The 14,363-nt window shown below is 37.2% G+C and overlaps 2 protein-coding genes and 1 pseudogene across 3 annotated transcripts; 1 reads left to right on the top strand and 2 right to left on the bottom strand.

The window, feature by feature from the left end:
- LOC137744802 (glutathione S-transferase L3-like) lies at positions 1-2,384 on the bottom strand. Its single transcript, XM_068484601.1, has 10 exons — positions 2,330-2,384; positions 2,168-2,236; positions 1,881-1,941; positions 1,491-1,577; positions 1,286-1,384; positions 1,098-1,203; positions 940-1,016; positions 712-819; positions 300-380; positions 1-196 (listed from the first exon to the last, which is right to left on the bottom strand). The coding sequence occupies exons 1-10, from the start codon at positions 2,338-2,340 to the stop codon at positions 185-187; spliced, it is 711 nt and encodes a 236-aa protein (XP_068340702.1). The 5' UTR covers positions 2,341-2,384; the 3' UTR covers positions 1-184.
- A 1,430-nt stretch (positions 2,385-3,814) lies between these two features.
- Positions 3,815-8,353, bottom strand: LOC137745961 (thylakoid membrane protein TERC, chloroplastic-like; annotated as a pseudogene).
- A 1,491-nt stretch (positions 8,354-9,844) lies between these two features.
- LOC137744969 (protein MODIFIER OF SNC1 11-like) lies at positions 9,845-11,703 on the top strand. Of its 2 annotated transcripts, none has more exons than XM_068484800.1 (6): positions 9,845-10,287; positions 10,680-10,760; positions 10,868-11,008; positions 11,168-11,228; positions 11,357-11,414; positions 11,563-11,703. In XM_068484800.1, the coding sequence occupies exons 1-5, from the start codon at positions 9,953-9,955 to the stop codon at positions 11,390-11,392; spliced, it is 654 nt and encodes a 217-aa protein (XP_068340901.1). In that variant the 5' UTR covers positions 9,845-9,952; the 3' UTR covers positions 11,393-11,414; positions 11,563-11,703. The 2 variants fall into 2 exon arrangements, with proteins under 2 accessions (XP_068340901.1, XP_068340900.1); XM_068484799.1 differs by having other exon boundaries at positions 11,354-11,414.
- Positions 11,704-14,363: the final 2,660 nt, after the last annotated feature.

Below are 14,363 nucleotides of genomic sequence, written 5' to 3'. Positions count from 1 at the left end.
TTACCAATGATCTGAATTTTATTGATGTAACAATGATACTTATACACATCCATATCCAGACAAGTCCATGTCTATAACAGACAACATAATCTGCATACATAATTAGGCCGGCGAGCGGCGAACAATCTGTGCGTGGCCTCAGCCACTTATTTATACCACGTCCAAAGCAGAATAGCTCACAAGTTTACTGCTGCTCCTGTAACAAAAAGTATTTCGCGGAAGTTAGCAAAACAGCATAACGAATAAAGAAGAAGAACTGAGCATGAATTTCGTATTCAGGTCAGCAAAAGAGAATGTACCAGGAAGCGTTTCTTGTAGAATGCAACAAGCTCCTTTGGATCAGTTTTGGTTACCTTGTATGCCTCAATCTTATTGATTTCCTGCACAAGGATATATAATAACCAGAACAATCACCATCTGTTACCAAAAATCCTATGTTATACAGGAACTCGTCACTCTATCAAATCTGAATTTAAGATAATGGTTTACAGAGTGCTTTTAGCTTAAGAGTGCTTGCTCGGAAACTACGTGATCAGCCAGCTCGGTCTGTTTTTAGCATAGAGTTCTTGTTTGGAAACTGCCTGACCATCTAGCTAGCTTAGTCTCATGAAATGTTTAAGTTCGTTTTTTCAACAGACGAGAGACAATTTAACCATACATGGAGTACAGCTCATAACATTCTATGTGCAATTCTATGGTCTGTTAATGTACCTCGAACCATGCTGCTAGTTTGGGCCTCCCTGCTGTGATGTCATACTTGAATACGTCTGATAAGAAGACTTGGAATCGCTCAATAAACGGGATATAGGCTATGTCCACCTGCAGAACACATGTTTCTATCCATTACTTAACCATTCTGTGTTGCTGTATTGCTTACAAAAGGACATTTTGCTAGCTCATTTTATTAGATATACATACATGGTTGTACATTCAACTTACCAAACTGAAATGACCCAGAAAATATGGCCCGTCATCAAATTTCTTAAGAGCATTTTCCAAGTAATCAAACTGCTCATCTGGTGCAGATAACCAAATTCAGTCAGTGTAAATTCATCAACAAAATCGGTCACCTGATGGGAGAACCTCACAAGTCTTACCAGCTGCTTTTACCTCGTCTCCTTTGAATGAGCGAAACAAGGACCCCGTGAAGGTATCGACGTAAGTTAACAATTCTGCACCGAACTTTTTTCTCTCAGGATCGTCCTACAAATAGCATCACTTTGGTCAAATTTCTGATAGACAAAGACATGCTACTTGAGGCACAATCCAATTCTGGATATATTACCTTGGGGAAAAGTGAAGGCCCTTCGAAGTTGCTATCCACGTATTTGATCAGATCAAGACTTTCTCCAATGACGTTTCCATTGTGCTCCAGAGCTGGCACCTATAAAAAGAACCGATCAACAGATTTATCCAGCTTCACCAAATTTCCCATAGATAATCAATGACAGCAAAGAAGAAAGAACCCTAATTTTTGTTCAAAATTTTACCTTGTTTCCAGGGTAGACCTTTTCCTTGTACCAATCAGGCCTGTTTTGAAGATTTATAGGGACTAGCTTAATCTTGTCTTGCAAACCCTGCAACTCAAAAATTTCAACAAAAACAAACAATAAGACAAAATAATCGATATGGATTCTATTAATTTGCAATTTACCAAATCAAGAAAACAAACATGGCGGGAGTGAGGATTTAACAAATCCCCCAATTGATGTAATGATTAAAATCAAATAACGACGACATATCAACGACAAAATCTTCAAAAATTAATTTCAGCAATCGGGGTTTGTATTTTCATCATTTCTCAAAGAAACAAATTGAATTATCATATGAAGCTCCAAAAACAGAAAATACGACTGAAAAAAGAGAGGAGCCAAACAAACCTTATAGTTCCTAGTGATCCAAACCCGCTGTGCAAATGGACATGCGTAATTTACGTACAACCTTCAAAACACAAGCAACCAATACACATCAAAACATGGTAATCAGTGACCAAAATTGAAATTCCGACGAGACAGATGGCGAAAACAGTCACAAAAAGTACATTATCTTCGGAAAATTGGCTGAAATGATCAAATTACAAAATTTGAATTGCTGAAATGACAGTATTTCACAGTACGGCTGATCGATATATCATATCAGACCAAAAATGTAGAGGAAAGAGGTAAACCTTGTAGTGCCGTCAAAGAGAGGAGGTGGGGAGGAAGTGGAATCCAACGGTGGAGGAAGTTCCTCATGCCTGCAACACCCAGAAGATAAAAATCAGAAATTCATTAGGTGTCTGTGTAAGCCAGATATATCTTTCATTAGCCAGAAAGATGAGAAATCGTACTTGTAAGCCATTTTTGGAGCTCTGCAGAAATAAGCTTTTTTTTTTTTTTTTTTTTTTTTTTGACAATCAGAATTTGGCGCAGAATGCTGTCCGCGTACAAACCGGGTGGTCCTTTTATAGGGGAGTGTGAGTCGGCGGTGGAGTCGCCAGCAGTGACGAATGGTTGCGTTACTGTTTACTATTCGTGTGCGCGAGCTTTGGCGGTGCATGATAGGGTATCGTGGACTTGATTTGTCGTCCGTTGGATTTGAGTATCCTCGTATGATCTGGGTTTTGGTGTTGGTCGGACGGTTAGAGAGGAGGGTTGAGCATGGCGACTTTATCCGAGTTTTTAATAGAATCCGAATCCTTGCATGATCCTTTTTGTAAGAATCTTGGAAATTTGTGAATTATATTCATTCATTGTATATCGTACGGTTAAAAATAATTTTATATACTTTTATTTAAAATTAAATATAAACAGTAACTGACAAAAACTGAATGCACAATGTACGATAAACAGACATGATTTTTAATATTGTGAACTAATCACTCCGGTAGCCACTAGTCAGTCGATATGGCAAAAAGAAGTTGGAAGGAGTCTAGAATCTTGGGTCGGATGGAGTAGTGTTTCCTTTTATTAGTATTAATAGATAATTTTATCATTTAGTATTATTGTGTGAGACTAAGTCGATAATATCGTTTATTAAAAAAAAAAAAATTAAAGAAAACACATGAACTTGTGTTGCATGAAATCAAAATATAAAAAATATAATAGAGTTTCGTGTTTTTTGTGAAAAGTGTCCGTTGAGGGTGCCTAAGTTGAGCATCTCTCACATCGTGTAGAATCTCATGGAATAAGGAGTTGAATAAGGTTGGCAGCCTATTTGGACTCTTTCTACAAGTAAATTATTTATCTTTGGTGATCGATGCTAAAACCTGTGTGGAGCTCCGTTTCTCTCGGCTTCTGCCAAAATAGATAGTAGCAATTCTCTTATTCCATTCGGAAAGATATCATCTCATAATTATCTATGGATGTTTATGTCTCTAGCATGACCACTTGATAAAATGTGAAGGAAAGTAGGACAAATGACCGATACTACTGGAAGGATTCCTCTTTGGATAATAGGTACTATAGCCGGAATTCTTGTGATCGATTTAATCGGTATTTTCTTTTATGATTCATATTCCGGATTAGAATGGACTATGTAACGTACTTTATCTGCTAAATTATGGGTGGGCAGTTTACCAGAGGCTTCTATTGTATCAATCTACCCTTGTGTGATTCATGTTGAAGCATATACTCAGGGCAAGCCGATACATACGATAGGAAGAAAGACCCACATTTCATAGCGCCTGGGGAACACAAGTTTGATCGGGGATTGGTTAGGAGACGTGCTATTACTACGAAAAAAGTACTGCCCTTCGCTGCTAGGAGAGTCAGCAACTTCTATTAGCCCCTAGTTGAAAGAGAAAAAGTATAGTCTAGAGGAGTTGAGGGATGGGAATAGCCAAAGTTCATTTCAGATACGGTACAAATAGTTGAGGAAAGAAATTCTTTAGGTTTTGCTAGCGCCTGAACTAGTTGAATATGACCATCATGTCACCAAATTGTATCACTGATTCACATTATAATACGAGTAAATGACATCTGTGTACTTTAAGCTACAAAATTGAATTATTCCATCCATCTGCTTCTCATTACAACCAAAAGAAAGCTGCTACTTACATGATTTACCCAAATATACATCTCATCGTCGATGAAATTGCGACGCCTTTGCCGGTCCATCGTCGTTGGACTAAGAGAAACTTAACTCTTCACATAACTCATGGCCAAACTCTTTGCGAGACATGACCACGAAAGAAAAATCTTCTTCCTTCAACCTTGCAAGATTTCCGCCATTTCTTTCCTCACTATTACTAGAACAAAAGCATTCACATCTCATGCGTGAGTTCATGAATCACAAACCATAGGGAAGAAGAATAAGAAAGGCAAATCACTTTCTCGTCCACAAAGTTTCTACTAATGGTTTCTGATATGTGTATTATATAATCGCCACCATTTTCTGGTTATATCCGACATTGACTGTCAACTCAAACTGCGTTTTCCCCTCTTGTTGATGGTTTCTCAGTACACATTTTGTGCCGAAAGAGTTATCTGAAAATTTTCTTTTTACTGAATTTGAATGGTTGTTATTGCATAACTGTTAACAGCTATTGTTGATAGAAAAAAGGCAAGATTAGATGCCAAAAATATAATAAAAACGAAGAACTAAAGAAAAATAGTTCAAGCGAGAATAAAAATAAAAAAAGTTCAGATTTTTCACCTGCCCAGAGCTCGAATGGTTTCCTTAAACTAGTCAGACTTCTTCATTAGACTTAACAGCACCCCAGCACTAAGACTTGTAGCTACAAGGCCAAGAGACACCTCGGTTGATACATGGAACCCTGTCGAGGAGTTGAGAAAAGGTGAATTTAGGATGGATTGAAGATTTTGTACAAATACAATAGTACTTGAAATACCCACCAAAAAAATCCAGGATCATCTTACACCCGATAAAGCCCAGAACAACAGCAATTGATGGCTGAAATGAGAGAATCGGAACAATAAGTAACCTTATTGGATTTTAACTTTTAAAAGGAAACAAAGAACCTTAAATTAGGAATTAACAGTTCAATCGAGTGAGTCCCTGTGCTGATGGTTATCTATGGGTAGATGATCACTAGTTCATTGTGCAGAAAGAGCTAGAAATTCAAGTAGAGAGGGTCAAATTTGTACCTGCAAATACTCCAAGTCTGACATACCCTGAGAAATAAGTGTGTAAAGCGACCTTAAACCTGCACTCATTGGGAAAGGGTTAACTATCATCTGCTGCAGAAATGCGCACGCATTTAGAAATAAGATTGTAACTGTATAGCAACTTGGACCTAATTCACAGAAATATGATCAATTGAATCCTACATCTAACAAGAATTACCTACGATGGCAAAAAGATTAGAACTGAAAACTATAAAAGGATCCCGAGTAACGCCGAAAACTGCCGGTTTAGAGTCGACCTATAGAAAAATGTAGCATCACATCATTATTTCAATTACAACATTAACTGGAAAAGCAACGTGCATCGTATATAATAATGTCTGACATTATTGGTAGGTGGGGAAACCTACAGCAAATGCTATGTCACTGAGCTCAATAACTGCTACTGTGAGAAGTAAAGGTGTGGCCTGCCCAAAATGTTTGACACCTGTTAGAGATCAAGTAGCCATTAATTTAACACAAATATTGATTAATTTGGATTCAGAAAATGTTGCATCTTGATCCAGAGGAAGTTGTAAATTACATCTGTGCAGTTTAAGATTTTTATATCTCCATAACCGTGCAATAAAATGTTGTAACCTAAGAAGATCCCATCAACAACTTACCTTCCGGACACCATCTTGAAATGTAAAGAATCAATTCCCATCATAATTAGCTGCAAGAATTCACCAGAAAAAAAGGTATGGATTAGATAATATACCAGAAAGAAGCTAGTGCAAAGTGCGTTTTGCAAGATAGCTGATCAACAGGTGGCAAAATGGTTAAAAGGATGTAAATTTGCAGGACAAAGTAATCTACACAATCCTTTTTTTTTTTTTTTTTCTTATTATGATGTAGTGTAAAATTCAAGTATGCAAAGTCTCGCCAAACTGAAAGATTCCGCCCTAAAGATGGTCTACTAAGCCTTTCTATATTCAAAGGTCATGCTCAAGGTTAATTACTAAAAGTGAGTTCAAAATTCAAATGAGATAAAAAAGACAAGGATCAGATCATCCCCTATAAATTTAGAATTTTCAATTTTGATCCAAGCTTGAATTACAAAGAATCAACAATCAACACTTTAACTAGAAGTAGGAAGAAAATAAATACACAGGAAAACATTACATGTGACTGGGATGAATCTCTGGCATGTCTTCACAATAAAATTGTTGGATAGATCAGTGTCATCTTCCCCACTGGAAAATAGCTAGAACAATAACAAAGATATTTTGAGTCATCTGATGGCAAGAAGTCAATAAGTGCAGAAACACAGGTTTAATTTAAGGAGTAAACTCAGTCAACAATCCATTGAGAAAATATATAAGAAAAAAAAATATAGTTACCACATCATTTTCAGAATAGAAGATTCACCTTGAAAGATGAGTAAAGGAGTATTGCGGCCAGGAAAAGATTTACCACTTCAAACCTCTAAAACAACACATCCCGAAAATTACAAAATGAACATGTAAAAACAAGAAGTATAGGATCACAAGCACACATATCCACAGAGAACTATAAGTTTACCTGAAGTGTAGCTGTTCCAAGGAGAATTAATGTCAAACGAAAGACCACTGCTCCGGCAATACCATATGAAAGTACCCGATTCTGTAGTTCAGGGAGCAAAGCTTTCGTAACCATGAATTACAGACAGCTTTATTCAAAAACAATCTTTTACATAAAAATTGAGAACCTATCGAACATAAATTTGAGTGCTAAAAGGTTTACAAAATACCTGATACATAAGTGGCACTTTGAAGTACTTGAAAACTAGAACGAAGACGAACAGATTGTCTACTGACAAGCTTTGTTCCAGTAAATACCTGATACATCCTAACATTCAGAATCCAGCACAAAAATATACGCATAAGGGAAAAAAACCAAATCATATATAAACCATCCAGTCAGATGAACAATATCACCCAATTAAAAGTATGTGTTGCCCATTTTATTAAGACACCGGAAAATAACTAATGCTTCAAAGAAACAAGGAGTTTAACTTCATATCCACTGTTAGAAAGCTTTCACAGTGGAAATCTCTGCATACCCGGCAAAGAATTCCGTTGCCTTGCCAACTCCTTCTTTAAATCCCACACCAATGCCAAATGCTACCGCGGCAAAAACCTAAAGGAATTAATAGCTACATTTATCAGCATTGTTGAAGTAGAGAGTTCAAATTAAGCTGAGAGGTGCTCACCCACAAGGCTACAGTTCTTACTGAAGCAGCATATGCTTCGCGTCCCTTATTTTCTTCGGAGATTCATCGGGAGAGCTTTCCACTTTACTAATGCCATCACGTGGCGTAGAATCGCCCCTCTTTTCTTCTGCAGATTCAAGCGGAGAGTTCATATAAACTATCCACAATTTGACATAATTTGCGCAAAATTCTCACAAAAGCCAGTCCTTTTGGATCTAAAGTCGTTAGACTCAAGTTACATGAACTCATTAAAGCAACATATGGTTGCTTTAGATTGAACCTTGCTTTAGATTGAACCCTTAAAAACGGTTTCTTTTTGTTTTTTTCACAAGAATCCTTGGATAACATTACATTTTAGAGAAAATACTTCAAGCCCAATACTTTGAAAAAATACCATCCGGAATTTCAATTGAAGAAGGGCACAAAAGGGTTTTAGTAACTAAAAACCAATTAGAACATTACACTTGGTTACCTGAGGTTTTTTTTTTTCTCCATTGAACTCTTGAAGTGTATTTTTATGAAACTTTTATAGTTTGTGAGGGTGTTTTTTCGAATTTACCAATGTCGAAAATATATACATAATTAAAGTGGGCAACTACATTTTGGCTCATGAATCTCAATTTTACATCCAATGAGTATTAGAAAACAGTCACCTGAGGTGGATAAATCATCGTCCTGCTCAGTTGCTCTAGACCGTGCAATCGGCGCAGATTGGCCGCCTGCAATCCAAATTCCAACAATACAAATATGTAAATCAGATATGGCGACTGCACATATGAAACTGAAGCAAGGAAGAGTGAGTGAGAGACCTGTACGGACGGAAACGATGTGATGGTGAAAGAAGTGGGGCCTACTCCGATTTGGGGATGGACATGGCGATGAAAGCCTAGGCAGCCGGGAATTGAGCTTCAGATGGATGTGGACGCCGTTATGGATGACGGAAGCCGTGCCCATGGCGGTCATGAGAAAGATAATTGGTGCCAAATTTTTTTTTATTTTTAAAAATGCTAAGATTGGTGCCAAATTCAAATGAGGGAAAGGAAAGAAGCTGTGTTGTGTGCGGTGGCAGTGGTAGTACTGTGTGGTGGGTGTCTTATCTTTTTTGAATAAATTGGCCACAAATAAAAATTAGAACAATATATAAGCATGAGAATTAAATGCTCAATTTATTAATCACAAGTTCGAGGGACTATTTGAATTTTCTTATTCCTGGTTTGAAACTATTTTAAAAACGGAATTGTCATTGCCTTTTTTGAATAAATTGGCCACAAATAAACACTACCCTTGCTAGTGTTTTTATTTTATTTTTTCACAACACATCAACCCCCCCAAATTGGGTGAAAAACCCTAAACCCTCTGATTTTCCTACTTAAAACCATGCCACTTACCATATATGTATTTGTTAACCCTACCTAATTTTTGCGCTCACACAATAAATATAGTTTCAATCGGGTCTTAATCTAATACTATACTATTGTGACGTCCCATGTCATATAAAATTTCTTTTTGACACTGAAGCATAATTGTACCATACTAAGATAATTTACTCAAAATAAATCTCTATAAAAGGAGCACCCAAGTTAGTAAAACATTCAAAATACTATAAATTACCCCTCAAAAACTCTAAAATTACAATTAAACTAAAAAGAGTTAAAATAATAATTCAACATATTTTAAATTTGAAACAAATTTAGAATTAAAAACTAAACCCTAAACCCAAAAACAATAATTTTATTTTTGAGTGAAACTGTCACATCCCGACCCGGGGCGGATCACTTCCCGAGCCCGCTCCACCACCGTAGCACGATATTGTCCGCTTTGGGCTTACCATTCCCTCACGGTTTTGTAGGTCACCCATCATGGGATTGCTCTAGCCCTCTTCTCGCTTAACTTCGGAGTTCCTACAGAACCCGAAGCCAATGAGCTCCCAAAAGGCCTCGTGCTAGGTAAGGATGAGAATATACATATAAGGATCACTCCCCTGGGCGATGTGGGATGTCACAGAAACGATAGCGTTAATAAGTTAAATGTTAGACTAGTCACTGACTGGGTTCAAACCCACGCCGTTATGCAAAAGCACAACATTTTTTCACCACTGTGGTAAATGACCACTTGCACAATAAATAAATTAAAATTTTAATTTAACGTACAAAGATCAATTGCCACCTATGTACAAAGATTAATTTTTTTAATCTTAATTCAATTACACATTTAATTTTCTTAACATTATGCATAAATAAATAAAACAACCGTGTAATTCATGACCCAAAAAAAAAAAAAAAAAAAAAAAAAAAAAAAAAAAAAAGAGAAAAGGAAAACCCGGTAATTTCATAAATTTAGTTGTTTGACCTTGACCAATCAAATTTACCACGCTGGGATATTTTTTTTTTTTTTTTTTTTTGTTGCACCACGCCGACGCTCGGGGCATAATAAACAGGCAAAATATCTTCCAAAAAAATAATAATAATAGAAAAAAGAGGCAAAATATCCCCGAAAAAATGTCACACGTTTCTTGTTTGCACATTCGCTATTTCGACTCTTCGCATTCACAACCTAACCTACACCCAAACACCTCTCTCTCTCTCTCTCTAACCTTCTTTGCCGCACTTCTTGCGCAGTCTCCGATTCCAATTCCCCGACCTCCAATTCTCCAATGGCCACAGACACACAGAAGCCCAGCGACCCTATCACCGCCTTAGAAGCCCCTAAGAAAACCCTGGAATCCTCCCCGGCCCCACCCACCGCCACAATTCCGGATCGACCCGATAACCCGTCCGCTGACACTCCCTCTGATCCACCTCCGTCGTCCGAGGTTGCCTCCAAAGAAAACGGGTCCAAGGCTGACTCTGAGGATCCCAAGACTGACTCTGCCACCGGTGACGCGGCTGCTCCGGCTACCGCCATTGAGAAGAAGATGCGCCGTGCCGAGCGGTTTGGGATATCCGTCCAGCTCACAGAAAAAGAGAAGCGCAACTCTCGCGCTGAGAGGTAATTGGGATTTGTTCTTTTGGGTCAATTTCTAGGGTTAGGGTTTTTTTTGACGCTTTCTGGTTCTGTTTATATTTGGTTAATTGAAAGAGTAGAAAATCACAGAATGCATAAATAGGCCCTTATAAGCAGTGTTAAATATTAGTTCATGATATTATAGATTGTGATTTTATTAATTAGGTTGCAAATAGTTTAATTACAATCTGATAAAACGAATTGAAGGATGATATACTAAAATTAAATCTAAATTAGGATCTTAACTTCACTAAATATAATTTATTTGTTTGAATTAGATGAGGATTGGACTTAATTTAGTTGTAGTGACAGTACATTCGTATATTATCCGCTGAGAAGAATTGCGTTTCTAAAGGAGGTGTTTGATATTATGTCAGGTTTGGTACTGTTTCTACATCACACGGATCCGAAGCATCTAAAAAATCAGAGGACTTGAAGAGGAAGGCTAGAGCAGAGAGGTTTGCCTTCCTACATTACAGAATTCTTCAATTTGAATTTTAGCAAATGTCGGCTTATTTGTTTGTTTTGTGATAAAGATCGTCATTAGTTTCTTTCTTGTAATCAGGTTTGGGCTTCCTGGCCCTGCTGTGGTGGGTGATGAGGATGCAAAGAAGAAGGCTCGTCTTGCTCGGTTTGCTCCTAATGCCAAACCAGATGCTAAAACTGATCCTCAGGAAGAAGAAAAAAGAAAGGCGAGGGCTCTTAGGTATGTAGCACCGCAAGCTATTTATGCATTATTTTAATAGATCATTAAATGTTTTAGTAGCTACTGAAGCCCTGATGGTTATATTTTCTTTATTTTCTCCGTTGAGGTTTCTTTTTTCGTGTTTTAATTCTCATAAGACCATTTATATTATCTTTCTAGGTTTTCAAACACGTCAAAAGGTTCTCTTACTCAAGTGAATGATAAGGGTAATGTTGAGCAGGTAAAGAAGCCCTTGATTTAATTTTTTTTTTTTTAGAACATTTTGAATGACTTTTTTCCCCTTCTTCATTCTGCTTCTTGCAGCTGATTTTTGTATTGTTTTTTATTTTTTATTTTTTAAATTAGAAGGCAGCCATAGCAGGCAGCGCTGGTGGAGAGGTTTGAAGAGAAGCTTCATTTCTTAGTAGTAAGTTAAATTTATGAAATTTGGGAGATGGGTAACCAGTTTTAATCTACTTTCGATTCTGCTCCCTGTCTTGTTTGGCATACAGGTGTTTTATGATTTTGTTACTTGGGGTGCTTCAGTTTTTCTTATACTTCTGTTTCTTTTGCAGGTATAGGATTCTAACATTTTGTGGTTCCCTCAGAGCCGTCCGTACCCATAGATATCTCTGATTGCATGGATTATCAGGTGGAGTATTTTTCCAATGGTCAATAGGTATCTTCGACAAGTTGCTGAACTCAATTTGGCAGTGTAGGGGAGTGTTATTTCATGCTTGGTTTGGGCTCCTTTCTCAAATTTCCTGGTGAGGCTTTCAATAATCAACAATTACCTACTTAGTGTTAACCTACCCTGCAATTTTACCAAGAATGTCAGAAATTCAGTATTTACAATCTAGGGAATTTTAGTACTAGAGGATGCTTTAGTGGCAACTTTGGTTGGTCACTCATCCAATTGATGTATGACACAAAGATAAAATCTCGTAATTGTTTAGCTTGCATAAGCATGATGCAGTGTTGAACAGCAGTAATAAGAGTTTGGTTTGCTAAGTCCACACCTTCTGAGCTGTTAGTACCTGTGCTGATAACCAACTTAATCCATTAATGTGGGGTCTAGGTCTTAGTTTTCTAATCAATCGATCCTTGTGATATTAGTTATTGGTGGTCAAATTGTAAACTTTTGATGGTGTGTTGAATGGTAAAAACATGTTAATTAAGAATCAAAGGAGTCGAGCTCATGCACAGTTGAAGATGGCTGCAATAATGGAGTTTCGTTAGGGTGCTAGATATCTAGGTTGTTACAGGACCTGTATAATTTTTTGACTTGTGTGCTAGCTTAAGTGAAGTGGGTTTGGTTTTTTTTTTTTTTTTTGTTTGTTTGTTTTTGTTTTGTTGGGCGGCGGGGGGCTGTCATGATTTATTATTGACTATATTACATGACAACTCATCTTCTCACCATCGTGGTTCCGATTCTATTAGTTCATATTTCTTAATGCCACTGTGTCGGATCAGATTAGTTGAGGTGTATAGGCAAATCCTACCAAGTACTGCTGTCCAACACTGCCATGTATAAGATGGATATAACTGACCTGAAGCTAACTTTTGTTAGATGGAAATCTTAATATGTATTAGTTATTCATATTTGCTGAACAGAGGATTTCTCGAGATTGTAGTGTTAGAATTTCTGATATTCTTGGTCGGTGATTTTGGGGCAAGTAAACAATTTGGAGGTAGTTGTTGGTTTTCTTAAGCCTTGCTGGGTGAGTTCTGCAATCTACAGGTAGGATACCAGGAACGGATTGAACTCGTTAATACTCCGTCAGTTATTGCCGTGTAATTTTTAAATTTTGCATAGGTAGGTTCCATTGGAAAAACATGTAGAAACATCCACCTCATGTGGAAAATCATGTTTTGTATTAGCATATTGTGGATGGAAGGACCTGTCAACTTAATTTTGAAGGGAATCATAAAATGTTAGTTTATATTCTTCGTCTTTTAAGTCGTCAAATTGCTAATTTATATCTCTGTTATTGTCGTGTTGATGGGTGCTTACTCCTGATGAGTTATTTTTTATCGGATATCTAGTCGGAGGTTTTTTTATCTGATATCTAGTCGGAGTTGCGTATGTATAGTGATTTCTGCTCGCCCCTTTCTTCCACATGCACTCTCCTGTCATTGTTTCCGTCCCTAAACCGAACTTATAACCTGTGAAGTGTGAACAAATCAAAGGGCGGAAACGATGAGGGAGGGGTATTCAGAAGGGGAAAAGAGGAGTGTCGAAATTCTTACCCGATTCGCTGTTCCGCCGGTGGTTGTGCATGTGAACAAGGGAAGCTGGTATTTCGAAAACGACAATTATAGTTTTAGGTGTAGTTTAATTATTGGGTTTTCTTTTCTTTGTTTAAAAAAAAAAATGACTAATGACATGCAAGTTAGATGCGAGTTAGTGCATGTTTGTCGGAAGAAGAACATGGTGGTAGATGACATTGTCAATTGGAGATATAATATGGGCTTTGGGTACTATTATTTTAAGAATTCTCCTAATTGGATTTGAACTCGATTATTTGATGATATGATGGGAGTATTTAGGACTCGAATTATCTGTGATAACTTTTTGAGTCAGTTTTTGGGAGGATCCACCCCCTCATTTTACCAAAAAAGAAAAGAAAAAAAAAAAAAGAGAGACTAACCGGTGGTTTTGTCATTGCAGTCTACCATTGTGGGGGTCGATATTGATAGAGGCATTTTAGTCTTTTTATTGGCTACCATTGTGGTAATCATTTGGGTTAGGACTCGATCTCAGGACGTGCTGTGTGAAACATTGACTTGAAATTTAGCGCCAACGTTTAAATTACCTTTATTAGTCTCAAATCTCAAATTTGCACTCTGATTTCATGGTTTGATTTTAGATGGTGCCGGAACCCTCCTTTGTTGCGGTGTTGTAATCCTTTCCAAATATTGTACGTTGCCCCCTGTTATTAATGAAATTGCTCTCAATAAAATACTTTTTCCGGTTCCTACGTCTGTCTAGATTTTTATTTGGAAATTCGAATCTGGTCTGTCTAGACTTTCATTTGGAAATACGAACCCATCTTGAGTGTAAATGTGAATGTTTTTAATCTCATGTCATTTGAGCCTTTTTGTGCTGAGAAATTTTTCATTATGACTACGTGTTTTAATGGAAGTGACCGGAAATTTTATTTTTTAAGTTATTAATTTTTTAGCACACATATCCCACCATTTATATAATAACATATGATGTACCATCCCGTGTACCGATCACGAAAAATATCTCTTTTGTGCCGGTTGGAAATCTGACAATTCAAAGTGTCAAATCAAAGTTACTCAAACACGTATTTTTTCGAATCCGACAAATAGTGTGTCAAATCTGAAGGCTGAAGTGCATACTGGGGTT

The sequence above is a fragment of the Pyrus communis genome, chromosome 9 (genome assembly GCF_963583255.1).
Source record: "Pyrus communis chromosome 9, drPyrComm1.1, whole genome shotgun sequence".
Taxonomy (NCBI): Eukaryota; Viridiplantae; Streptophyta; class Magnoliopsida; order Rosales; family Rosaceae; genus Pyrus; species Pyrus communis.
This window is presented reverse-complemented; position numbering and strand designations above follow the sequence as displayed.

Excerpts from the sequence above, each read along its gene's own strand:
- LOC137744802 (XM_068484601.1), bottom strand. Across the intron at positions 1,942-2,167 it reads CTCTTTGACGGCACTACAAG|GTTGTACGTAAATTACGCAT; the intron begins GTTTACCTCTTT and ends TGTGTTTTGAAG. Across the intron at positions 381-711 it reads AACTAGCAGCATGGTTCGAG|GAAATCAATAAGATTGAGGC; the intron begins GTACATTAACAG and ends ATCCTTGTGCAG.
- LOC137744969 (XM_068484799.1), top strand. The coding sequence starts at position 9,953 with ATGGCCACAGACACACAGAAGCCCAGCGACCCTATCACCGCCTTAGAA. Across the intron at positions 10,288-10,679 it reads CGCAACTCTCGCGCTGAGAG|GTTTGGTACTGTTTCTACAT; the intron begins GTAATTGGGATT and ends ATATTATGTCAG. Across the intron at positions 10,761-10,867 it reads AGGAAGGCTAGAGCAGAGAG|GTTTGGGCTTCCTGGCCCTG; the intron begins GTTTGCCTTCCT and ends TCTTGTAATCAG.